This window comes from Macaca mulatta, chromosome 1 (genome assembly GCF_049350105.2).
Source record: "Macaca mulatta isolate MMU2019108-1 chromosome 1, T2T-MMU8v2.0, whole genome shotgun sequence".
NCBI lineage: Eukaryota > Metazoa > Chordata > Mammalia > Primates > Cercopithecidae > Macaca > Macaca mulatta.
Genome location: NC_133406.1, coordinates 225,249,013 through 225,274,307, shown reverse-complemented (window position 1 = coordinate 225,274,307; position 25,295 = coordinate 225,249,013). Strand labels below are relative to the sequence as shown.

Genomic DNA, 25,295 nt, shown 5'->3' with positions numbered 1-25,295 from the left:
AGTAGCTGAAATTACAGGCGCCCGCCACCATGCCCAGCTAATGTTTGTATTTTTAGTAGAGACAGGGTTTCACCATCTTGGCCAGGGTGGTCTTGAACTCCTTACCTCGTGATCCATCCACCTTGCCCTCCCAAAATGCTGGGATTACAGGCATGAGCCACCACACCTGGCCAAATTTTTGTATTTTTAGTAGAGACAGTGTTTCACCGTGTTGGCCAGGATGGTCTTAAACTCCTGACCTCAAGTGATCGCCCACCTCCCAAAGTGCTATGATCACAGGTGTGAGCCACCGACCCAGCTGGATCTGTGCTTTGATGCCTGCACTCTGAGCTATCCTCTAGACACACAAAGAATGCAGACACCGCTGAAGGTCAGACGCCTTGATAGTGAGCTTGTGAGCCAGCCTGTCCTGCCCTGGGGCTGTCATCACTTTCTTCCACCCTTGGCAGCAGGAAACCGCCCTTGGAGAGGGCCAGGAATCAGGGGGCGCCTTGTGGACGAGGTGATGTTTGAGCTGGGCCTCTAAGAGAAAGCTGAAATTCACCCTATGGGGGCAGGAGAGGAAAACCAGAGGAGAAACACTGCAAGGCAAGAGAGAGGACATAGGAAGGGCAAGTGGTCCAGGGGCTCAAAGAGGCTGAGGCCGCCGCAGTTGGACTTCATCCTGAGGTGGTGGAGAGCCATGCATTTTTTTTTTTTTTTTTTTTCGGACAGAGTTTCGCTCTTGTTGCCCAGGCTCGAGTGCAATGGTGCCATTTCAGCTCACTGCAGCCTCCACCCCCACGGGTTCAAGTGATTCTCCTGCCTCAGCCTCCCAAATAGCTGGGATTACAGGCGCCCGCCAGTACACCCGGCTGATTTTTGTATTTTTAGTAGAGATGGGGTTTAACCATGTTGGCCAGGCTGGTCTCGAACTCTAGATCTCAGGTGATCCACCTGCCTCAGCCTCCCAAAGTGCTGGGATTACAGGTATGAGCCACCACTTCCCACCTTTTTTTTTTTTTCTTTTTTTTTTTTTTTTTTTGAGACGGAGTCTTGCTCTGTCGCCCAAGCTGGAGTGCAGTGGCGCGATCCTGGCTCACTGCAAGCTCTGCCTCCTGGGTTCACGCCATTCTCCTGCCCCAGCCTCCCGAGTAGCTGGGACTACAGGCGCCCGCCACTGCGCCCGGCTCATTTTTTTTTGTATTTTTAGTAGAGACGGGGTTTCACCGTGGTCTCGATCTCCTGACCTTGTGATCCGCCCGCCTCGGCCTCCCAAAGTGCTGGGATTACAGGCGTGAGCCACCGCGCCCGGCATTTTTTTTTTTTTTTTTCTAAGACAGGGTCTCGCTCTGTTGCCCAGGCTGGAGTGCAGTGTTGCAATCTCGGCTCACCGCAACCTCGGCCTCCCAGGTTCAAGCAAGCCTCACCCTCTCAAGTAGCTGGGATTACAGGTGCCCACCATCACGCATGGCTAATTTTTGTATTTTTAGTAGAGGTGGGTTCACCATGTTGGTCAGGGTGGTCTCGAACTCCTGACCTCAAGTGATCCACCTGCCTCAGCCTCCCAAAATGCTGGGATTACAGCTGTGAGCCACCATGCCCAGCCCATGGAAGGCTTTTGAGTAAAGGAAAAAGAGACTGATGCTCTAGAAAGATCAGGGTTAGGAGGTGAGACCAGAGGCCATGGAACCTCCCCATCTCTGCCCTTGCCCCCTGCCCACTGCCCAGGCCTGAACCAGGACCCGGGTTTTGGAGATTGGGTGGAGTGAGAGATTCCAGTACTAGAAAGCAAGCAAGGAGGGTGCTGGCTCGTGTGCAGGGCTGGGAAAGGGCAAAGCAGAGCAAAGTGGCCCAGAGCCTGGGCTCTGGGTTCCAATGCTACCTCACCATTGTGTGACCCTGGACAGGTGACTTCTCTCTGAGTCTCAATTGCTTGATGTGTTAGGTAGGTGGTGATAGTGCTTGCCCCACAGCCACCTTGTGTTTATGAGTTAATGAGGATAATGTGCTCAGGGCAGCTCTCACTGCCCCCGCCCACTCCGCCACTGGAGCCCAGCCCTGACGCCCTGACAGATCCTGATCTGTTCTCTTTCCCTTCCAAAGTGGAGCTAGCCTGAACCTCCAGGACTTCAGCCCTTCCAGGAGAATCTGATCCCAGGTGAGGGAGGTCACTTGGGGTGTGGCCCAGCAGGCAGGCGGGACTCCAGGCTGGGAACAGAAGTCAGCCCTGCTGGGGCTGGGAGCTGAAGGAGCTGTTCCTTTCTCACAGGTGTTAGACGAGGAAAAGTGATCATTGGTGAGGGCCGCCCTTTGCTTCCCTAGGTGTGCAGGTTCGGGCGAGGGGCAGTCAGGACTTCCGGGTCTCACCCCGTGGCCAAGTCCCCTGGTGGGCCCTGTCTTCCCCAGCAGGACACCCCCACCCCCTCTCTGGCTGGGCTGGGTGCTCGACTGAGTTGTTGGGGGGGTAGGGTGGCTGACCTGTCTTTTTGGGAGGAGGGAGGCTCTCTGCCTCTCGGGGAAGGGTGTCTGTGTGTCCAGGTGGCAATCCCGTGCCATGCCCCACTCTGTCCCTAGCCACACCAGGAGCTGAAGCCATGGCCTCAAAGCCTGAGAAGAGGGTGGCATCGTCTGTCTTTATCACCCTGGCACCCCCGCGCCGCGATGTGGCTGTGGCGGAGGAAGTGAGGCAGGCGGTTTGTGAGGCCCGGCGTGGCCGCCCCTGGGCGCCTCCTGCCCCAGTGAAGACACCCGAGGCTGGCTTGGCGAGGAGGCCCAGCCCCTGGACACCCCCTGGCAAGGCTGCAACCACAGTGCCAGCTGCACCTCTGCAGCTTTCCAATGGAGGTAAGAGCAGAAGGGACTTTGGGGAAGACCAGGTCAGAGGCAGAGGTGGGGAGGAAGGGGCGGGCTCCAGCATCATTCATTCATTCATTTGTTCGTTCATTCAGTGCCTACTAAGTGCCAGGCAGATTCTGGAACCCAGTTGCCTGGGTGTGAACCCTGGCTTCTCCATTTCTCAGCTGGGTGATGTTGGCGGGCCACTTAACCTCTCGTGCCTCAGTTTCCTAATCTGTAAAACAGGGATAAAGATAGTACCTCCCTCGGAATGTGGTTATGAGGATTAAATGAGTTAATACGCATGTAGAGTGTTTAGCCTTGTCCATGTCACACGGAAAGTGCTGAGACATAAGGTTTTGAGCCTGCACGAAGCTTCCATCCCAGTGTAGGGAGCACACATAATGAAGATACGATGTCTGATGTTGGGCAGACACATGCGCTCTCATGGAGTGAAGCATGGTGGAGGGGTGAGGAGGGGCAGCTTTTTTGTTTGTTTTGAAACAGAGTCTCACTCGGTCACCAGGCTGGAGTGCAGTGGTGCAATCTCAGCTCACTGCAACTTCTACCTCCCAGGTTCAAGCCATTCTCCTGCCTCAGCCTCAGCCTCCTGAGTAGCTGGGATTACAGGCACGCACCACGATGCCTGGCTAATTTTTGTATTTTTAGTAGAGACAGGGTTTTGCCATGTTGTTCAGGCTGGTCTCGAACACCTGACCTCAGGTGATCTGCCCGCCTCGACCTCCCAAGGTGCCAGGATTACAGGTGTGAGCCACTGTGCCTCGCCGAGGGGCAGCTTTTCATAGGGTGCTCAGGATGGCTTCTCTGAAGAGGTGACATTTCAGCTGAAACCTGAATGTCAGCATGGAGCTGGCCAGGGGGAGGTGAAGTCTGAGGGGCGGTGCAGAGGCCCTGAGGCAGGAGGGAATTTGGTGGGTAAAGGGTCTTTTAAAGTGCCTTTGTTTTCTCCTGGGCTTTGCTGTTCTCTTGCTGTATGAGCGGAGTGAGCCCTCTCCTTGCTCTGGGCCTCAGGGTCCTCTTCTGGAAAGTGGAAATGTGTGTGTGGATGTGACCATCAGTCACAAAATGAACACAGCACTAATGAGTGTTCCATTCCCTTGGGCCTGGTCGGACTGGCCCCGTTGCCATGGTGACAGGGAACCTTCCAGTCCTCTTCCCTGTGTCTCCTGTGGAAAGTCTCAGCTGTCGGGCGGGGCAGGAGTGAGGAAGGGTGACAGCCCAGGGCCCTGGGGCAGGGGGTGGGTCATCATCTGACAGGGTACCAGCTGAGATGCTAAAGGGAAGAGGCCAGCCCAGGGTAGCAGTCCCTGGAGTCTTCCAGGTGCCTAGTCAGGTGTCTTGCTGTCCTTGAGCAGGGCTGGGGCAGCCCTGTCTGTCATAGAAATCAGCTAGCGATCAGTTGGAAGTGCTGATTACAGGAAGCCAGAAAGGGGTCAAGACAAGGGGCCACGTGGGTTTGAGTGCGCATATGTTTCTGGAACGTGCTTCCTCCTTGTGACGGATACTCCCACGTTGATCTTTCCTTCCTAATCTCGCATCCCAAGAACACAGGCTCCTCCCAGCTACCTCGATTTATAGGAGGGCCATCTTGACAAAATTCACACATCAGGACATAGGATCCAACTGGAAACAAAAATATGTGCCCCTTCTGGGTGGGCAAGGAAGTCTGGGAAATAATAAGACTAGATGTCAGAATTTCTGGGGCATTTTCTTTTTTTCTTTTCTTTTCTCTTTTTTTTTTTTTTTTTTTTTTTTTTTGAGACAGAGTCTCACTCTGTTGCCCAGGCTGGAGTATAGTGGTACGATCTCGGCTCACTGCAAGCTTCGCCTCCCGGGATCACGCCATTCTCCTGTCTCAGCCTCCTCAGTAGCTGGGACTACAGGTGCCCACCAACACACCCAGCTAATTTTTGTATTTTTTGTAGAGACGGGGTTTTACCGTGTTAGCCAGGATGGTCTCGACCTCCTGACCTCGTGATCCGTCTGCCTCGGCCTCCGAAAGTGCTGGGATGACAGGCGTGAGCCACCACACCCAGACTAAGTTTTTTTTTTTTTTTTTAGATGGCGTTTTGGTCTTGTTGCCCAGGCTGGAGTGCAGTGGCGCCTGGCATTTCCGGGGCATTTTCATGGTTGTTGGGATTATGGGAAGAGGATCTTGGGAGTGTGGGAACAAGATCAAACTTGCCTGGGAAGGACTGGCCTGTCACTGGTCAGCATGGCTGGCCGGCCGTTTCGTCTGCCAATTTGATACCCTCAAACAGAGCACAGGGATCTTGGGGTTCAGTCTCCCTGAAGTGAGGTAAGTTTTAGGTGACCAGCTTGGTCATGTGCCTGGTCTGACACAAAGGCTGGCCCCAGGCCCTGGGGATGCTGCCAGCTGCTTGAAACCGTCTACACCGAAGGCTGCCTGCCATCTGCTGTCTGCCTAGTGCATGTCCTCTCAGAGTCATCCTCGAGCAGGTCTGGGACCCCCTTTCTTCCCACCTGCCCTGGGGCCTCAGGTCCCCCTGCTTCTCCCTTGAATTCCTGCCCGCCCATCACAGCCTGTGGGCCCTGCACCGGGAGGCAGGCACTGGGAGAGGCCACAGCACTCTTACACTACCTCTCCAACACCTGGTTCCTGACTCCGTGAGCTCATCGGGGTCTGGTTCTCACACTTCCGCTGAGTCAGCAGCAGCGTCACCCGGGCCTGTACCAACACAGCCACCGTCCGTTCCAGCACAGCTGCTGGGTCCCGCCCCAGGTATTTCTTGATTCAGCAGATCTGCCGTGGGGCCCCATAATTTGCATTTCTTTTTTTATTTTTTCCAAGATAGGATCTTGTTCTGTCACCCAAGCTGGAGTGCAGTGCAGTGGCGTGATCACAGCTAACTGTACCCTCAACCTCCCTCGCTCAAGCAATCCTCCCACCTCAGCATCCCAAGGAGCTGGGACTGCAAACTCTCACCACCAAGCCTAGCTAATTTTTGTGTGTGTGTATATATATATGTATATTTTGAGACAAAGTCTCGCTCTGTCGCCCAGGCAGGAGTGCAGTGGCGTGATCTCGGCTCACTGCAAGTTCCGCCTTCCGGGTTCACGCCATTCTTCTATCTCAGCCTCCTGAGTAGCTGGGACTACAGGCGCCCACCACCACACCCAGCTAATTTTTGCGTTTTTAGTAGAGATGGGGTTTCACCATGGTTGCCAGGCTGGTCTCAAACTCCTGGCCTCAGGTGATCTGCCCGCCTCAGCCTCCCAAAGTGGTGGGATTATAGGCGTGAGCCACCACACCCAGCCTAATTTTTTTTTTTTTTTTTAAGATGGTGTTTTGCTCTTGTTGCCCAGGCTGGAGTGCAGTGGTGCAATCTCAGCTCACGGCAACCTCTGCCTCCTGGGTTCAAGCGAATCTCCTGCCTCAGCCTCCTCGGTAGCTGGGATTATAGGCATGCGCCACCACACCCTGCTAATTTTGTATTTTTAGTAGACGCGGGGTTTCTCCATGTTGGTCAGGCTGGTCTCAAACTTCCAACCTCAGGTGATCCGCCTGCCTCAGCCCCGCAAAGTGCTGGGATTACAGGCATGAGCCACTGCACCTGGCCTTTTTTTTTTTTTTTTTTGAGACAGGGTCTGGCTCTGTCTCCCAGGCTGAAGTGCAGTGGTGTGATCTAAGCTCACTGCAGCCTCAACCTCTTGGGCTTAAGTGATCCTCCCATGTCAGCCTCCCAAGTAGCTGGGATTATAGGCCTGTGCCGCCATGTCTGGCTACATTTTTTTTTTTTATTTTTAGTAGAGTTGAGGTTTCACTATGTTGCCCAGGCTGCTCTTGAACTTCTGGGTTCAAGCAAAGTGCCTACCTCGGCCTCCCAAAGTGCTGAGGTTATAGGCATGAGCCACCATTCCTGGCCTAAGATTAAGTTTCTTGCCTAAGGACACACAGCAAATCAGTGGCAGAGTTAGAGATGGAACCCAGGCCGGGGTGACCCCAACCCGAGCCCTCGGCTACCCTCCCTGTGCCCATGTGGGTAAGTAAAACCCTCCCCGGTCCACCTGGGAGGCTCTGACCAGCCCTCTCTCCTCCCCCATTGCAGGATGCCCACCCCCTCCTCCTGTCCTGGATGGTGAGGATGTGCTTCCTGACCTGGACCTCCTCCCGCCCCCTCCACCGCCCCCTCCGGTGCTCCTACCTTCTGAAGAGGAGGCTCCTGCTCCAATGGGGACCTCACTCATTGCAGACTTACAGCAGCTGCACCTGTCCCCACCCCCGCCTCCGCCCCCACCACAGGTACTGCCCTCCCCAGCAAATCCCTTGGTCTCCTGGGTTGAGGGACGGGGAGTCTGGGCATTCAGGGGTTCTAAACCTGGACTTTGTCTGGTGCATTCTTCTGCTCGAGGGCAGTCTGTCTTTGAAGCTCTCAGAAGTCCCTATTCAGCAGGTAAAAATTGGTTAAGCGTTTCATGGTCCCTGGAGAGGGCTGCCACTGCCTCCCCGCTCCACCCGCCGCAGACACACGCTTCAGCTCTGAGGAAGACATTTTCCTGAGTCTGACGTAAATCCCTTAGGCTGCACAGGAAACTTGGTTTTTGTTTGGTTGGTTGGTTTTGAGATGGAGTCTCGCTCTGTCGCCCAGGCTGGAGTGCAGTGGCATGATCTTGGCTCACTGCAGCCTCCGCTTCCCAGGTTCAAGGCGATTCTCCTGCCACAGCTTCCTGAGTAGCTGGAATTACAGGCACCCGCACCATGCCTGGCTAATTTTTGTACTTTTTGTAGAGGTGGGGTTTCACCATGTTGGTCAGGCTGGTCTCGAACTACTCACCTCAGGTGATCCACCCAGCTGGGCCTCCCAAAGTGCTGGAATTACAGGTGTGAGCCACTGCGCCTGGCCAGGAACCTGTTTTTTTAACCCTGGGCCCTTAACAGAGGTTGTGTAGAAATGGGGGGCATCACAGGCCAAGGGCTTAGTCCACTTCAGTCCAGCATCCACGGGGAAGCCTGGTTGCAGAAAAGTCCTAAGTAGGATGAGGAGCAGTGGCTGATCAAGGGACCCCAGTCAGCTGCCACTACAACCTTCCTGCTGAGAGACTTAGGCAGGTCCCTTGCTTCCCTGGGCCTCGGTTTCCTTCTCAGTGCAATGTGGCTAATTGCACCCGTTGCCACCCAGAAGAGGAGCAGAGCTGGGAGGGTTGCCTGGGGTCCCCACTGGGTGACTCCCTGTCTGCATCCCCACAGGCCCCAGCGGAGGGACCTTCAGTCCAGCCTGGTCCCCTCAGGCCCGTGGAGGAAGAGCTGCCACCTCCCCCAGCAGAACCTGTTGAGAAAGAGGCGTCCACAGGTGGGTGCACGGGGCTGGGAGGATTCTGGGGGCATCTCATGGGGCCAGCATGGGCTTCCAGGTTGAAACCAGGAGAGTGAGGACGCCCCTTCCCATCCCCACCCCAGCTCATGTTATAATGATGGACTTTGTAGGTGGGCATCCATGTAATTTGTGTTGCCTTAGCCTTTTCCCCTTTATACCTAAATTCTATTTAAAATGTTAGTCTGCACAGTTTGCTACGATAACAAAAATGTCTTGAAATTTTGTCTCATTATTTTATTTTCTGAATACCTAATGCCCTCACACGGTGCAAAATAAACAGCACGAGTGGGGACACAGTGAGAAGCCTGCAACCTGCCCCATCCCCTTACCACCCGGTTTCCTTCCCAATGGGCGTCCTCTGTCATTGAGCTCTCACGTATCCTGCCAAAGACACTGTGCACATACGAGCAAATACAAATATGTGTCTACCCACTCCCTCCCCCCATTTTTCCATAAGCAGCAAACTAGGCCCGTCTGCTGTTCACTTTCTTTCCTTCGTACATCTCAGAGCTGGTCACATATCAGAATATAAAGTGGCTCTTGGCCGGGCGTGGTGGCTCACACCTATAATCCCAGCACTTTGGGAGGCTGAGGCAGGTGGATTACCTGAGGTCAGGAGTTCAAGACCTGCCTGGCCAACATGGTGAAACGCTGTCTCTACTAAAAATATGAAAATTAGCTGGGCGTGGTGGTGTGTGCCTGTAATCTCAGCCACTTGGGAGGCCAAGGCAGGAGAACTGCTTGAACCCGGGAGGCAGAGGTTGCAGTGAGCCGAGATTGTGCCACTGCACTCCAGCCTGGGTGACAGAGTGAGCCTCCGTCTCAAAAACAAATAAATAAAATAAAATAAAGTGGCTCCTGGCTGGGCATAGTGGCTCATGCCTGTAATCCCAGCACTTTGGGAGGTCAAGGCAGCCAACAATCCCTTTGTCCTGAAACTGCTGTCCAGAATTCCTTTTTTGTTGTTGTTTTTTTCTGAAATAGAGTCTCGCTCTGTCACCCAGACTGGAGTGCAGTGGCACGATCTCGGCTCACTGCAACCTCCACCTCCTAGGTTCAAGTGAGTCTCCTGCCTCAGCCCCATGAGTAGCTGGGACTACAGGGGCATGCCACTACACCCAGCTAATTTTTGTATTTTTAGTAGAGATGGGATTTCACCATGTTGGCTAGGCTGGTCTAGAACTCCTGGCCTCAAGTGATCCGCTCACCTTGGCCTCCCAAAGTGCTGGCATTACAGGCATGAGCCACCACACCTGACTCAGATTCCTTTTTAATGCTCCTCATGACCCTCTGTATTTGTCATTTGAGGAATTTACAGGGTTTGAGACAGAGCCTCAGGTACCCTGGGCATGTTCTGGGTGGTGCCTGGGTACAGTCCTCGCAGGCTGGGCTAGTAATGGCCTGTGTCTTCCCTACCCCAGACATCTGTGCCTTCTGCCACAAGACCGTGTCCCCCCGAGAGCTGGCTGTGGAGGCCATGAAAAGGCAGTACCATGCCCAGTGCTTTACATGCCGCACCTGCCGCCGCCAGCTGGCTGGACAGAGCTTCTACCAGAAGGATGGGCGACCCCTCTGCGAACCCTGCTACCAGGTAACCCCTACAGCAGACCTCTGGGTGCCAGGCACTGAGCTGAGCACTTAGAATATGTTATATCATTTCATTCCCCATACAATCCTGGGAAGTAGGCACTATTGACCCCTTTCACAGATGAGGAAACTGAGGCTCAGAAAGAGGGAGCCCAGTGAAGGCGATTAGTTTCCTAGGGCTGCCTTTAAGAGATCACAACCTTGGTGACTTCCAACAATACACGTTTATTCTATCCCGGTTCTGGAGGTCAGAAGTCCAATATCAGCTTCACTGGGCCAAAACCAAGGTGTTGTGCTGTCTGCAGGCTTGAGGGAGAACCCACATCTCTGCCTTTTGCAATTTCTTTTTTTTAGTTCTTTTTTGGGGTGGGGGACGGAGTCTGACTCTATCGCCTAGGCTGGAGTGCAGTAGCATGATCTCGTCTCACTGCAACCTCTGCCACCCAGGTTCAAGGGATTCTTCTGCCTCGGCCTCCTGAGTAGCTGGGATTACAGGCACCTGCCACCGCACCTGGCTAATTTTTGTATTTTTCATAGAGATGGGGTTTCACCATCTTGGCCAGGCTGGTCTTGAATTCCTGACGTCGTGATCCACCGGCCTCGGCCTCCCAAAGTGCTGGGATTACAGGCCTGAGCCACCGCACCCAGCCTCTTTTTTTTTTTTTTTTTTTTGAGATAGAGACTCATTCTGTCATCCAGACTGGAGTGCAGTCGTGCAATCTCGGATCACTGTAACCTCTGCATCCCAGGTTCAAGCGATTCCCATGTCTCAGCCTCCCGAGTAGCTGGGACTACAGGTGCCTGCCACCGTGCCCGACTAATTTTTGTATTTTTAGTAGAGATGGGGTTTTACCACTTTGGCCAGGCTGGTCTCAAACTCCTGACTTCAAGGGATCCACCCTCTCAGCCTCCCAAACTGCTGGGATTACAGGTGTGAGCCACTGCACTCGGCCCCTTTTGCAGTTTCTGAAGCTGCATTCTTCTTGACTCCTTCCTCTGCCATCAAAGCCAGCAGTGTAGCATCCCGCTTCAGCGGCCCTATTGCCACCTCTGTGTCAAGTTACAGGGACACTGTGATAGCATTTAGGACTCACCTGGATAATCAGGATAATCTCCCCCATCTTAAGATCCTTAACTTGGCTGGGCGCAGTGGCTCACGCCTATAATCCCAGCACTTTGGGAGGCCGAGACGGGGATCACGAGGTCAGGAGATCGAGACCATGGTGAAACCCCATCTCTACTAAAAATATAAAAAATTAACTGGGCGTGGTGGCGGGCGCCTGTAGTCCCAGCTACTCGGGAGGCTGAGGCAGGAGAATGGCGTGAACCCGGGAGGTGGAGGTTGTAGTGAGCCGAGATCGTGCCACTGCACTCCAGCCTGGGGGACAGAGTGAGACTCCATCTCAAAAAAAAAAAAGATCCTTAACTTATCCCATCTGAAAGCCTCTTTTTCCGGGCAAGGTAACATTCACGGGGTCCAGAGATAAGGACCTGAATATCTTTGGGGGCATCTCTTAGCTACCACACGAGGTCACATAAGATGGCCAAGCAGCTGGGATTCTACTCCACACCCATGTGGCTCTGGAGGCTGCCATCAGTCTTGCCACCATCTCCCCTAGAGCCACAAGGTTCCAATGTTTGATCTCACGGAATCTGTGTTGCTTCCGGGTACCAAGTGCCATCTGGGAGAGCCAGTTGGGATGCCAGCATACTGGAATTTCTAACTCTTGGATGGTTTGTGGTGGCATGTCAAGGGTGGCGACCACCCACAGTCACATCCCCTGGGTATGTGTATAGGCCACACCTGGAAATCAGCATTTTGAGCAAGTGTCTCAGGTGATTCTCATGCATATAGAAGTTTGAAAACGGCTGATTTGAGGGCTTAGAGTATTTGGAGCTGAGACTGTCCGGAAGAATCCAAACAATCCAATCCCAGGCTCACCACCAGTGAGGCACTGTGGGAGGAGAGAGGAGCCAGGCCCTCCCTGCCGTGTCCCTGTGACCCCATCAATATGATGGGGGAGTGTCCCTCAGGGGTGAGACACTGGGGGAGGAGGGGTGAGGAGGGGTGTCTAGCTGAAAGCAGCCAAGAGGAAGACTTGATCAGTGTGCTGGGGAGAGAAGGGCCGTGCCCATGAGAGGGAGGGTGGGAGTGGGAGATGCCCCTACATCTGTCCAGGTGGCGTCAAGGTAAAATGCACAGGAGCACAGCCAGGAAGGAGAGACAGCATGTCCAGGAGAAAAGGTGGAAAGGCTAGAGGGAGGCCCGCTGCCCTGCCTCAGGTATCTCTTTATCATTGCTCCTTATTCCAGGAGGAATTTGAGGCAGCTTCTATGAATGCATATATACCAGCCAGGCGCGGTGGCTCACACCTGCAATCTCAGCACTTCAGGAGGCTGAGGTGGGAGGATTACTTGAGGTCAGGAGTTCGAGACCAGCCTGGACAACATGGCAAGACTCCACCTCTATTTTAAAATAGTTATTTTTTATTAAAACGTGTTTTTAAAGAGAATGCATGTATACCTATAGACCGCAATGATATAGGTACACTGAAAAATTCCACGTGATTCTCCCGCCTCAGCTTCCCAAGTAGCTGGGATTACAGGTGCCTACCACCATGCCCAGCTGGTTTTTTTGTTTGTTGGTTGGTTGGTTTTTTTTGTTTTTTTGTTTTTTGTATTTTTAGTAGAGACAGGGGTTTTCACCATGTTGGATTGGCCAGGCTTGTCTGGAACTCCTGACCTCAGGAGATCCACCTGCCTTGGCCTCCCAAAGTCCAGGGATTACAGGCATAAGCCACCTTGCCTGGCACATTTCTTCTTAAAGGCGTCATATAAAATTATATTAACTGGCTGGGTGCCGTGGCTCATGCCAGGCCGAGGCAGGCAGATCACCTGAGGTAAGGAGTTCGAGACCAGCCTGACCAAAATGGAAAAACCCTGTCTCTACTAAAAATACAAAAACTAGCCAGGCACAGTGGTGCATGCCTGTAATACCAGCTACTCCGGAGGCTGAGGCAGGAGAATTGCTTGAACCCAGGAGGCGGAGGCTGCAGTGAGTCAAGATCACACCACTGCATTCCAGTCTGGGCGACAGAGCAAGACTCCATCTCAAAAAAAAGAAAAAGCCTGGGCACAGTGGCTCATGCCTGTAATCCCAGCACTTTGGGAGGCCGAGGCAGGCGGATCACCTGAGGTCAGGAGTTCAAGAGCAGCCTGGCCAACATGGAGAAACCCCGTCTCTACTAAAAATACAAAAAATTAGCCTGGGTGTTGGCGCATGTCTGTAATCCCAGCTACTTGGGAGGCTGAGGCAGGAGATTTGCTTTAACCCAGGAGGCGAGGTTGTGGTGAGCCAAGATTGCACCATTGCACTTCAACCTGGGTGACAAGAGCGAAACTCCGCCTCAGGAAAAAAAAAAAGGTAGATCTCATGTTAAGTGTTCTTCCAACAGTAAAACAATTTGTAAAAGACTGCAATAATACTATGATATGTAAAATAAAGGCATCCAAACAGAAGGAAAATCAAAATAGAAAGTGAGACGAGATCAAAGGGAATGTTACGACCCACCGTGTGTGAGGATGCCAGACAGGGAGGCTCACGCCTATAATCCCAGCACTTTGGGAGGCTAAGGCAGGTCGATCACTTGAGGTCAGGAGTTCGAAACCAGCCTGGCCAACATAGTGGAACACCATGTCTACAAAAAATACAAAAAATTAGCCAGGCGTGGTAACATGCACCTGTAGTTCCAGCTACTCAGGAGGCTGAGGCATGAGAATCACTTGAACCTCATGTAGAGGATGCAGTGAGCTGAGATTGGGGCACTGCACTCCAGCCTCAGTAACAGAGTGAGACTTTGTCCCAAAACAAAACAAAAACCAAATAACAACAAAAAAGCCCTATAATGGTTTCGAAATATGAAATGTGGAATTTGGCTCTGAGCTTCCAAGTGGCCAAATGGAAAAGGGAAAGAATTTCAAGGCTTCTTGTCTATATGATAAAAGCACCCAATTCTCCTGAGAATTCCTTTTCCTGACCCTGAGGTTTAAGCGAAGTTTCTCCTATGAGCTCTTTGAACCCTGACCTTAAACATATCCCAGTAACAAGAAATGCAGTCATAGCATCAGGGCATCAGGGCAGTATTCCTTACAGTAAGCCAAGGATGCAAGGCTAAGCTCAATTTGTTATAAGCAATGGTGGAGGTTTTGGGCAATAGTTACAGGTTGTCTGCAGGCCTCTCCTGTACTTCCCAATTCCTGGGCCCCCGAGGGCAGCCTCCCAGAAGAAGAGACCCTTGTGGGTTGGACTGGGTGTGCCGTGGATGACTCTGACAGTGGCCTCTGTCCCAGGACACGTTGGAGAAGTGCGGCAAGTGTGGCGAAGTGGTCCAGGACCACATCATCAGGGCCCTGGGCCAGGCCTTCCACCCCTCCTGCTTCACGTGTGTGACCTGCGCCCGGTGCATTGGGGATGAGAGCTTTGCCCTGGGCAGCCAGAACGAGGTGTACTGCCTGGATGACTTCTACAGGTACGAGAGGGGTTTGGCACCAGGTGGGGTGCAGGGACAGGGTGAGATCCAAGCAGGATGAAGGAGCCGAGCCTGAGTCCTGGGTGCTGGGCCAGAGTTTCCTGTCTACTGGTTTATTATAAAGAATATTACAGGCCGGGCGCGGTGGCTCAAGCCTGTAATCCCAGCACTTTGGGAGGCCGAGACGGGTGGATCACGAGGTCAGGAGATCGAGACCATCCTGGCTAACATGGTGAAACCCCGTCTCTACTAAAAAATACAAAAAAAACTAGCCGGGCGAGGTGGCGGGCGCCTGTAGTCCCAGCTACTCAGGAGGCTGAGGCAGGAGAATGGCGTGAACCCGGGAGGCGGAGCTTGCAGTGAGCTGAGATCCGGTCACTACACTCCAGCCTGGGCGACAGAGCGAGACTCCGTCTCAAAAAAAAAAAAAAAAAGAATATTACAGGGCTGGACTGGGCACAGTGCTCATGCCCATAATCCCAGCATTTTGGGAGACTGAGGAGGGTGGATCACGAGTTCAGGAGATTGAGACCATCCTAGCTAACACGGTGAAACCCCATCTCTACTAACAATACAAAAAAAATTAGCCAGGCCTGGTGGCGGGCGCCTGTAGTCCCAGCTACTCAGGAGGCCGAGGCAGGAGAATGGCGTGAACCCGGAAGGCGGAGCTTACAGTGAGCTGAGATCGTGCCACTGCACTCCAGCCTGGGCGACAGAGCTAGACTCCATCTCAAGCAAAACAAAGCAAAAAACTAAAAAATATATATAATGTCACAGGCAGGTACTATTAAGGGTTCTGTTTTACCAACCAAGGCACACAGCAGCTAAGTACCCAAAGTCTCTCCACAGGTAAGTATTGAAACTCTTGGTAAGTATGCACATCCCCAAGGACCTGACTTTTGGGCCCTGCTCTGAAACCCCAGACCTCTAGGTCTGCCCTTGGAGCTGAATGACGCAGTGGGGACACATCTGTTGGACTCAATCCCTGCCCATGAGTTGCTCACCACTCAAGGGGAGAGACAGATGTGCCTCTTAAGAAAGAAGTACTGGCTGGGCACAGCGGCTCACACCTGTAATCCCAGCACTTTGGGAGGCCAAGGTGGTTCGGATCACGAGGTCAGGAGTTCAAGACCAGCCTGACCAACATGGTGAAACCCTGTGGTCGCTACTCAAAATGCAAAAATTAGCTGGGCATAGTAGCGCCTGCCTGTAGTCCCAGCTGCTCAGGAGGCTGAGGTAGGAGAATCGCTTGAACCTGGGAGGCGGAGGTTGCAGTGAGCGGAGATTGTGCCATTGCACTCCAGCCTGGGTGACAAGAGCCAAAAAACTCCGTCTCAAAAAAAAAAAAAAAGACAGATGAGATGGGTCCCAGCCCCACTGAACACAGTTCTCAATTCAGGCAATCTCCAGTGATGCTGGGAAACCAGGTCTCATTACACAGGTCTCTCCACCTGCTCCTGCCAGGAAGAAATAGACATCTCTGCTTATAGCTGCTAGTGCAGTCCCATAGCAACGGGACTGAAATTGCTCAGGAGGTGAACACCAGCCAGCCCGAGTTCTGACAGCTAATTAATTTATGTGGTTGTGGCATGAACGCCTCCCAAGCATGGGTTTCTTTGCTTCTAGGAAATTCGCCCCCGTCTGCAGCATCTGTGAAAATCCCATCATTCCTCGGGATGGGAAAGATGCCTTCAAAATCGAGTGCATGGGAAGAAACTTCCATGAAAATTGCTATAGGTGTGAGGTGAGTAGAGCCCAGGTGGTTTAATAATATTCCATCGCTGCATTGCCAGGCCCTTGGCTGGGTTGCTTGGACATGGGGACAGGTCAGGGTGGGGGCTATACTCTCAAATTGCTCACTGTCCAGTAGGAGAAACAAAAGATGCTGGAAATACAACTATAGTCTATTATCAACTCTTCGCGTTAATGATAAGAAACCAAACTCGGGGCTGGGCGCGGTGGCTCACGCCTGTAATCCCAGCACTTTGGGAGGCCGAGGCGGGTGGATCACGAGGTCAGGAGATTGAGACCATCCTGGCTAACACGGTGAAACCCCGTCTCTACCAAAAATACAAAAAAAAATCAGCCGGGCGCGGTGGCGGGCGCCTGTAGTCCCAGCTACTCGGGAGGCTGAGGCAGGAGAATGGCATGAACCTGGGAGGCGGAGCTTGCAGTGAGCCGAGATCGCGCCACTGCACTCCAGCCTGGGTGACAGAGCAAGACTCTGTCTCAAAAAAAAAAAAAAAAAGAAACCAAACTCAAGTTGCTTTCTACAAAAAAGAGAATCTGTTGGCTAATGGTGGTGGGAACACTGATGGTATTGAGTGATGGCATCAGGACTCTCTCCATCTTTCTTTCTTTCTTCCTTTCTTTCCTTTCTTTCCTTTCTTTCCTTTCTTTCCTTTCTTTCCTTTCTTTCCTTTCTTTCCTTTCTTTCCTTTCTTTCCTTTCTTTCCTTTCCTTCCTTTCCTTCCTTCCTTCCTTCCTTCCTTCCTTCCTTCCTTCCTTCCTTCCTTCCTTTCTTTCTTTCTTTCTTTCTTCTTTCTTTTCTTTCTTTTCTTTCTTTCTTTCTTTTTTTTTTTTTTGAAGATAGTCTTACTTTTGTTGCCAGGCTGGAGTGAAGTGGTATGATCTCAGCTCACTGCAACCTCCGCCTTTTGGGTTCAGCAATTCTCCTGCCTCAGCCTCCCAAGTAGCTAGAATTACAGGCATGCACCACCGCACCTGGCTAGTTTCTGTATTTTTAGTAGAGATGGGGTTTCACCATGTTGGCCAGGTGGGTCTCAGGTGATCCGTCCACTCCACCTCCCAATGTGCTGGGATTACAGGCATGAGCCAACGCTCCCAGCCTCTTTTCCATCTCTTGGCTCTGCCTTTTTTATGTGTTTGCTTCATTTTTGCTGCCTGTGGGCTGGCCTTCTCTGTGGGGAGGTGGGGCACAGTGCATGGGCAGAGGTGGCCCAGGTTTACATCTCCCCGGCTTAGAAACCCTAGGGGAAAGACAGAGCACACCACATCCAGGGAAGCCAGACTGTCCCTAGAAGGCCTCTAATCACCCCAGCTAGGGTCACATGCCCATTCAGGGCCAGTCACTGTGGCTGGGTGCTAGGATTGATAACCCCTGGGGCCAGGGAGGCAGAACCACATAAAAAAAGAGGGGTTGCTATAACCGGAGGAAGGGAGAAGAGGATGCTGGACAGATCTACACCACGTACCTTTTCCGGGTGCCAGGCAAGAGAATGTAGAAATCAGCTTTTTTCCAGAGTGCTGGGATTACAGGCATGAGCCACTGCTCCCGGCCAGAAGTGGAAGTCTGTAGATGTGACTGGAGTGTAGAGGGCTGGGGTTATGGTTAATGTTTAGGCCAGAGTGAAGGAAAGGGCTGCAGTGCCAGACTAGAGAGTCTGGACTTTAGGCTGCAGAGAGGGGTCAGGCTGAGATGGGCGAGCTGATTAGAAACTGGTGCAGTTGTCCCAGGAAGAAGGGCCCAGGTGTCGTCACACGCGACTTGGCAATCAGAAGGGTCCTATGCTAGCTTTAAAGTTCTGCTATTGCTCTCTTTAAAGTCTTGATTTTTTTTTGTTTGTTTTTTTTTTTATTTTTATTTATTTATTTTTGAGATGGAGTCTCGCTCTGTCACCCAGGCTGGAGTGCAGTGGCGCGATCTCGGCTCACTGCAAGCTCCGCCTCCCGGGTTCACGCCATTCCCCTGCCTCAGCCTCCCGAGTAGCTGGGACTACAGGCACCTGCCACCACACCCGGCTAATTTTTTTGGTATTTTTTAGTACAGATGGGATTTCACTGTATTAGCCAGGATGGTCTCAATCTCATGACCCCGTGATCCGCCCGCCTCAGCCTCCCCAAGTGCTGGGATTACAGGCGTGAGCCACTGCGCCCGGCCTTTGTTTTTAATAGAGACAGAGACTGGAGTCAGGCTGGAGTGCAGTAGTGTAATCATAGCTCACTGTAGCCTTAAAATTTTGGGCTCAAGCAGTTCTCTCACCTTAGCATCCTGAGTAGCTGTAAGTACAGGTGCCCACCACCGCACCCAGCTAATTTTTTTATTTTTTAAATTTTTATAGAGATGACTTCTCTACAAAAATTTGCCCAGGCTGGTCTTGAACTCCTGGGCTCAAGCGATTCTCTCACTTTGGCCTCCCAAAGTGCTGAGATCACATGCATGAGCCACTACCTACAGCCTGAAATTCTTAGTTTTTTTTTTTCTTTTCTTTTTTTTTTTTTAGAGACTGAGTCTCACTTTGTTCCCCAAGCTGGAGTACAGTGGCACTATCTCAGCTCACTGCAACCTCTGCCTCTCAGGTTCAAGCAACTCTCTTGCCTCAGCCTCCCGAGTAGCTGGAATGACAGGCTCGCACTACTGTGCCTGGGTAATTTTTGTATTTTTAGTAGAGACAGGGTTTCGCCATGTTGACCAGGCTGGTGTTAAACTCCTGATCTCAAGTGATCTGCCCACCTTGGCCTCCCAAAGTGCTGGGTGGCGTGAGCCACTACACCCAGCCAAAATTCTTAATTTCTGAACAAGGGGTCCCACATTTTAATTTTGTCCAAGATCCTACAAATTATGTAGTCAGTCCTGCTGAGGAGGCTCAGAAATCCTCTCCCACCCCTTCTACTGCCGGCTCCTTGTCACTGAAGCTTCTGTTTTCTCCGGTGATGGTGACAAAGTGGCAACTTTTATGGGGGGGACCTAAGTGGAGAGCCCCAGAGCAGATCTCTTACTCCATGAGTATTTCGAAACACTTGTTCACTCCCACTTATATAAACAGATACTGGGACCCAAAGACTATTTTCACTGAGGTTGTCAAAGGAGCTGGGTAGAGAAGTTGATAAATTGCTGCGTAATTACATTGTCTTTGTTGGTTATAGTTCAAAGTCCTGCTGATAGTGCATTTTGAAAGCCCAATGAGGAAGTTTAAATGCTGTTATCCCCACCATTGTCCTAATGAGTCCAGCAGTGACTGGCACTTTCCTGAGCCAGGAAGTCAGGAAGTGAATAAATCCCCACAGTGGTCTTGGTGATTTGGCCAAGGGTGGTGTAGTAAGTCAGCATTTGGACTCCAGAAGTTATGTGTCAGAAGATGAGGCTTCTTGACCAGGCACGGTGGCTCATGCTGGTAATCCCAGCACTTCGGGAGGCCCAGGCGGATGGATCACTTGCATTCAGGAGTTCAAGACCAGCCTGGCCAACATGGTGAAACCCAGTTTCTACTAAAAATACAAAAATTAGGCCAGGTGCAGTGGCTCACTCCTGTAATCCCAGCACTTTGGGAGGCTGAGGCAGGCGGATCACGAGGTCAAGAGATGGAGACCATCCTGGCCAACATGGTGAAACCCCATCTCTACTAAAAATACAAAAATTACCTGGGTGTGGTGGTGTGTGTCTGTAATCCCAGCTACTCGGGAAGGTGAGACAGGAGAATTGCTTGAATCCAGGAGGCAGAGGTTGCAGTGGGCCGAGATTGCACCACTGTGCTCCACACTGACGACAGAGTAAGACTCCGTCTCAAAAAAAAAATTAGCTGGGTATGCTGGCGCATGCCTGCAGTCCCAACTACTTGGGAGGCTGAGGCAGGAGAATCGCTTGAACCCAGGAGGCAGAGGTTGCAGTGAGCTGAGATTGTGCCACTGCACTCTAGCCATCTACCCTGGGCAATAGAGCAAGATTCCATCTCAAAAAAAAAAAAAAAAAAATGAGGCTCTTGAAACACAGCAGCCTGAAAGGAGTTGAGTACTGTTACCTAAGAAGAAAGTGGGTTTCCATGCACTGCCCACACCCACATCTCACCATTTCTACTTGCTTTGGGGTCCATATTATTTATGACTATTGTTGGAAGGATAACAATGCTTTTATATGTAGGTAGTATTTTTAAATTTATAAAATGCTTTCATTGACATCACCTTGTTTAATCCTAGTGACAGTCTTGTGAGATGGGATTTATTGTCCCCATTAAGATGGGGAAACTGGTGGGGTGTGGTGGCTCACACCTATGATCCCAGCACTTTGGGAGGCTGAGGCAGGAGGATCACTTGAGCCCAGGAGTTCAAAGCCAGCCTGCACAGTAAGACCTCATCTTACAAAAAATTTGAAAACATTAGCCAGGCATGGTTGTACCCTTCTGTAGTTACAGCTACTTTGGAAGCTGAGGCAGGAGGATTGCTTGAGCCTGGCAGGTGGAGGCTGCAGTGAGCCATGATCATGCCACTGCACTCTAGCCTGGGTGACAGAGCGAGACCCTATCTTTAAAAAAAAAAAAAAAAAAGGAAACAGGCAAACAGTCTCAGAAAACGGGTTCCAGCCGTGCTTGTGTGGGCTGGGTTCAGTGACGTTTCAGCCACCGCACAGCTGCCTTACAGAGGTTGTGAGACTTGGTGGTAGATGAGGTATTTTCTCCAGTTGGTTCTAATTTAGGAGGGGTCTCATGTGGCCCTCCAGCATGTGTTACAATGCCAAACAGGTGGCACAGATGCTGCAGTTGTGTAGCCCGTGGTCCACTTGAGAGACCCAAGTGGCCTTGCAGGGAGGAGACACATAGGAGCACCTCACCCAGCTGACCATGGAGGAAGGCAGATTGCAGACCCTGGTCCCTACTGCATCAGGAGGCCCACCTGTGACCCCAAAGTAGTCCCTATAGGGACTCTTTTTTTCTTTCTTTTGAGACGGACTCTCACCCTGTCTTCCAGGCTTGAGTACAATGTCATGATCTCAGCAACCTCCGCCTCCCGGGTTCAAACAATTCTCCTGCCTCAGCCTCATGAGTAGCTGGGATTACAAGCACCCGCCACCATGCCCAGCTAATTTTTATATTTTTCGTAGAGGTGGGGTTTCCTCATGCTGGCCAGGCTGGTCTCGAACTCCTGACTTCTTGATCCATCCGCCTCGGCCTCCCAAAGTGCTAGGCTTATGGGGGTAAGCCACCGCGCCTGGCCCCCTGTAAGGACTCTTTTGTGGGATCAATGCAGCTTCCAAAGGGTGCCCAGAACCAAGTCTCTGTGCACAAATTGTCCCCTCTGTTACTCTCCAGCATGTGCCCAGGTGAGGTTTCTGGGGCAGAACAGTGATGTTGGTAGAGTTTGGGCCCCGAGTCCCAGTCCCTGTGTTCCTCATTCTGAAATCCTTTGATGATTCGAAAAATAGAAAATATTAATGTTGGCCGGGCACGGTGGCTCACACCTGTAATCCCAACACTTTGGGAGGCCGAGGCGGGCGGATCACAAGGTCAGGAGATCAAGACCATCCTGGCTAACATGGTGAAACCCCGTCTCTACTAAAAATAAAAAAATTTAAAAAAAAATTAGCCGGGTGTGCTGGCGGGCACCTGTAGTCCCAGTTTCTCGGGAGGCTGAGGCAGGAGAATGGTGTGAACCTGGGAGGCGGAGCTCCCAGTGAGCCGAGATTGCGCCACTGCACTCCAGCCTGGGCGACAGAGTGAGACTCTGTCTCAATAAAAAAAGAAAAAGAAAAGGAAAATATTAATGTTTGTGCTGGTCTGGTCCTAGCTCCAGAACCAGCTGTGTGACCTGGGGCAGAGCCCACTCCTCCCTGGACCTTGGTATCCCTCCTGTGAAATGAAGGGACTGGACCAGACACTCATCAGCAGATACCCATAGCTGCCAGTGCTGGGGTGGGCTGGGCTGGGGACTTGGCCATAAACAGGGTTCCTGTCTCGCAGAACTTATGTTCTAAAAGGACTGTTGAGGCTGGGCGCAGTGGCTCACACCTGTAATCCCAACATGGGAAGCCAAGGTGGGCGGATCACTTGAGGTCAGGAATTCAAGACCAGCCTGACCAACGTGGCAAAACTGCGTCTCTACTAAAAATACAAAAATTAGCTGGGTGTGGTGGCGCATGCCTGTAATCCCAGCTACTCAGGAGGCAGGAGAATCACTTGAACCCGGAAGGCAGAGGTTGCAATGAGCTGAGATCGTGCCACTGCACTGCAGCCTGGGCAACAGAGCAAGACTCTGTCTCAAAATAAATAATAAAAACACATTTTAAAAAATAATAAATGGGTTATTAAGGTCCTTCTAGTCCCAGCTTTTCCTGAACGCTCAGGGGACTTCCTCAGGTGTCCTTAGTTCTCCGATTAAAGCCTCCCTGTGTGCCTGTGTCTCATCTTCCCGGATGGAGACCTGGCCCAGGTGTTGGGAGGGCAGCAACGAGCATCCACCTTCCTCCCGCTTAGGGAGTACGTCCACTCATGTAGTTGGTTTATTCAGCAGACACGGAGTGAGTTCCTCCCCTGTACAGGCAGCGCCCAGGCCCAGGGCGGGTCCACATGTGTCTTTGTCTCCTCAGGACTGCAGGATCCTCCTGTCTGTTGAGCCCACGGACCAAGGCTGCTACCCCCTGAACAACCGTCTCTTCTGCAAGCCGTGCCACGTGAAGCGGAGTGCTGCGGGGTGCTGCTGAGTACCTGCTGGGCAGTGAACGGACCACTAGCCCCGGCTGGGGCCCTTCCCTGACTTAGTTTTCCATCCTGACCTGCTCTTGCACACTTTCCTTCTGAGCCTCCGTGGGGACCAGCCTGCAAGTCGGCCTAGCCTGTCCAGGATACAGTGGGGCTGAGTACCCCCAGGCCTTCCACTCCTCCTCTACCCTCTGGGCATCAGAAGGCTCCTGGACCATGAGCGTCACCCCCAGAATTCCCTGCTGACCCCACTCCACTTCCAGGGAAAAGCTGGGAGAAGTTGGACCCTTCTCACTGACTAGCTGTCTGGTAGGGGTGCTGGGACCAGCCTGGCTTGCAGGGTTGAGCTATTTGAGGAACAACTCCAAGGTTCCTTAAAAAGGGCTTTTTATAGGCTGGGCAGGGTGGCTTACGCTTGTAATCTCAGCACTTTGGGAGGCCAAGGTGGGTGGATCATTTGAGATCAGGAAAGACCAGCCTGGCCAACATGATGAAACCCTGTCTCTACGAAAAATACAAAAACTAGCTGGGCATGGTAGCAGGTGCCTGTAATCCCAGCTACTAGGGAAGCTGAGGCAGTAGAATCTCTTGAACCTGGGAGGCAGAGGTTGCAGTGAGATTGCACTGCAGCCTGGGTGACAAGAGGGAAACTCTGTCTCAAAAAAAAAAGTGCTTTTTAGACTGGGCGTGGTGGCTCATGCCTGTAATCCCTGCACTTTGGAAGGCCAAAGCAGGCAGATCACTTGAGGTCAGAAGTTTGAGACCAGCCTGGGCCAATATGGGGAAACCCTGTTTTTATTAAAAATACAAAAATTAGCTGGGTGTGGTGGCACGCACCTATAATCCCAGCTACTGGGGAGGCCGAGGCAGGTGAATTGCTTGAACTGGGGAGGCGGAGGTCGCAGTGAACTGAGATGGCACCACTGTACTCCAGCCTGAGCGACACAGCGAGACTCCGTCTCCAAAAAAAAAAAAAAAGTACTTTCTGAAAATATTGAGGTTGAAATGATGGAAACCAACATTCTTTGGATTTAGTGGGGAGCGTAATAGCAAACACCTCGCCTTGGTTTGCACATGTACAGGAATGGGATCCAGTGGGGCACAGCCATGGACTTCCCCACTCTGGAACGTGTGGTGCCAAAGTGGGGCCAGGGCCCAGGCCCAGGAGGAAAGGGTGGTCTACAGACACCCGGGGATGTCAGCAGCCCCCCACCTGCCTTCTGGCACCTCCCGGGTGCTACGGTGTGTCAGCAGGCATGGGGTGAGAGCCTGGTACGTGCTGCGAACAGGGTGCGGGGACCGAGTGTGCCTCCTTGATCCTTGACTTGGGCCATGCACCCCCTCTCCCTCACACACACACGAGCACTTCTCCAGGATGGTGCCAGGACAGGTGTCCCTTCAGTCCCCTGGTTATGACCTCAAGTCCCACTTGGGCCCTGCAGCCCCGCCTGTCTTGTAACCCCTGCCGCCTCAAGACCACACCTGGAAGATTCTTCTTCCCTTTGAAGGAGAATCATCATTGTTGCTTCATCACTTCTAAGACATTTTGTAGCACCTGGACAAGTTAAACAGAATGTGCTTTCCTCCCTGGGGTCTTGCTGTCCCATAGGCTCTCACGAGAATGCCACAGGGGCCCTGCACTGGGCAGGCTTCTCTGTAGAACCCCAGGGGCTTCAGCCCAGACGGCAGCATCTCACCCTTAGCCTATAGCAGGGAGTCCTGAACTGCATTCACAGGCCACCTCCACAATTGTTCTAACCAAAGACCTCCTGTTCTGTTCTTTCACTTAAATCAACATGCTATTTTATTTTCACTCACTTCTGACTTTAGTCTTGTGCTGAGCCATGTATCATGCGGTCATGTTCACGTGCTAGTTACATTTTTCTTCTTACACATGAAAATAAACGCATACGTGTTAGAAGCTCTTCCGTGTTGCGTATAAGCTCTCGCACAGGTGAACGCTGGCCTTTGGTGGTAGCCCTAGAAAGATGTTTGCTGGGCATCTGCTCGCTGTGGTAGGAGCGTCTGAAGAGTGCTGGGGCTCAGCTCAGCAGACGGAGGGGCTCCTTCCCTGCCTCATCCCCAGCACCAGAGGCTGGCGCTGGCCAACTCACCGGTGTGCTTCTCCTGGACACAGGCCACCACCAATGGGGTTGGCTGCAGGGGCCTCAGTAGAGCTGCCAAATGCTTTAAGAATGAACACTCAGGCTGGGCGTGGTGACCAATGCCTGTAATCCCAGCACTTTGGGAAGCTGAGGTGGGCCGGTCACTTGAGGCCAGGAGTTTCAGACCAGCCTGGCCAACATGGTGAAACACTGCCTCTACTAAAAATACAAAAATTGGCTGGGCATGGTGGTGCATGCCTCTAGTCCCAGCTACTTGGGAGGCTGAGGCAGGAGAATCTCTTGAACCTGGGAGGCAGAGGTTGAAGTGAGCCGAGATCACAACACTGCACTCCAGCCTAGGTGATAGACTGATTCAAAATAAGAATCAACAGTCAGGCTGGGTGCAGTGCCAGCACTTTGGGAGGCCGAGGTGGGTGGATGGCTTGAGTTCAGGAGTTTGAGACCAGTCAT

At 52.2% G+C, this 25,295-nt stretch overlaps 1 protein-coding gene across 11 annotated transcripts in view; it reads left to right on the top strand.

Moving 5' to 3' along the window:
- The window catches only part of FBLIM1 (filamin binding LIM protein 1), a 31,407-nt gene extending 6,763 nt beyond the window's left edge, over positions 1 to 24,644 (top strand). For 4 of the 11 annotated variants that reach the window (XM_077973474.1, XM_015119650.3, XM_001084013.5 and 1 more), the window contains 7 exons: positions 2,557 to 2,826; positions 6,909 to 7,102; positions 8,048 to 8,150; positions 9,596 to 9,765; positions 14,112 to 14,290; positions 15,917 to 16,034; positions 22,608 to 24,644. In XM_077973474.1, the coding sequence (XP_077829600.1) occupies positions 2,577 to 2,826; positions 6,909 to 7,102; positions 8,048 to 8,150; positions 9,596 to 9,765; positions 14,112 to 14,290; positions 15,917 to 16,034; positions 22,608 to 22,721 (1,128 nt within the window). In that variant the 5' untranslated portion in view covers positions 2,557 to 2,576 and the 3' untranslated portion in view covers positions 22,722 to 24,644. Of the gene's footprint in view, positions 1 to 190; positions 371 to 2,085; positions 2,141 to 2,251; positions 2,305 to 2,556; positions 2,827 to 6,908; positions 7,103 to 8,047; positions 8,151 to 9,595; positions 9,766 to 14,111; positions 14,291 to 15,916; positions 16,035 to 22,607 lie in introns of all 11 variants that reach the window. The other 7 variants (XM_077973484.1, XM_077973506.1, XM_077973500.1 and 4 more) reach the window with 5 other exon arrangements.
- The last annotated feature ends 651 nt before the right edge of the window (positions 24,645 to 25,295 follow it).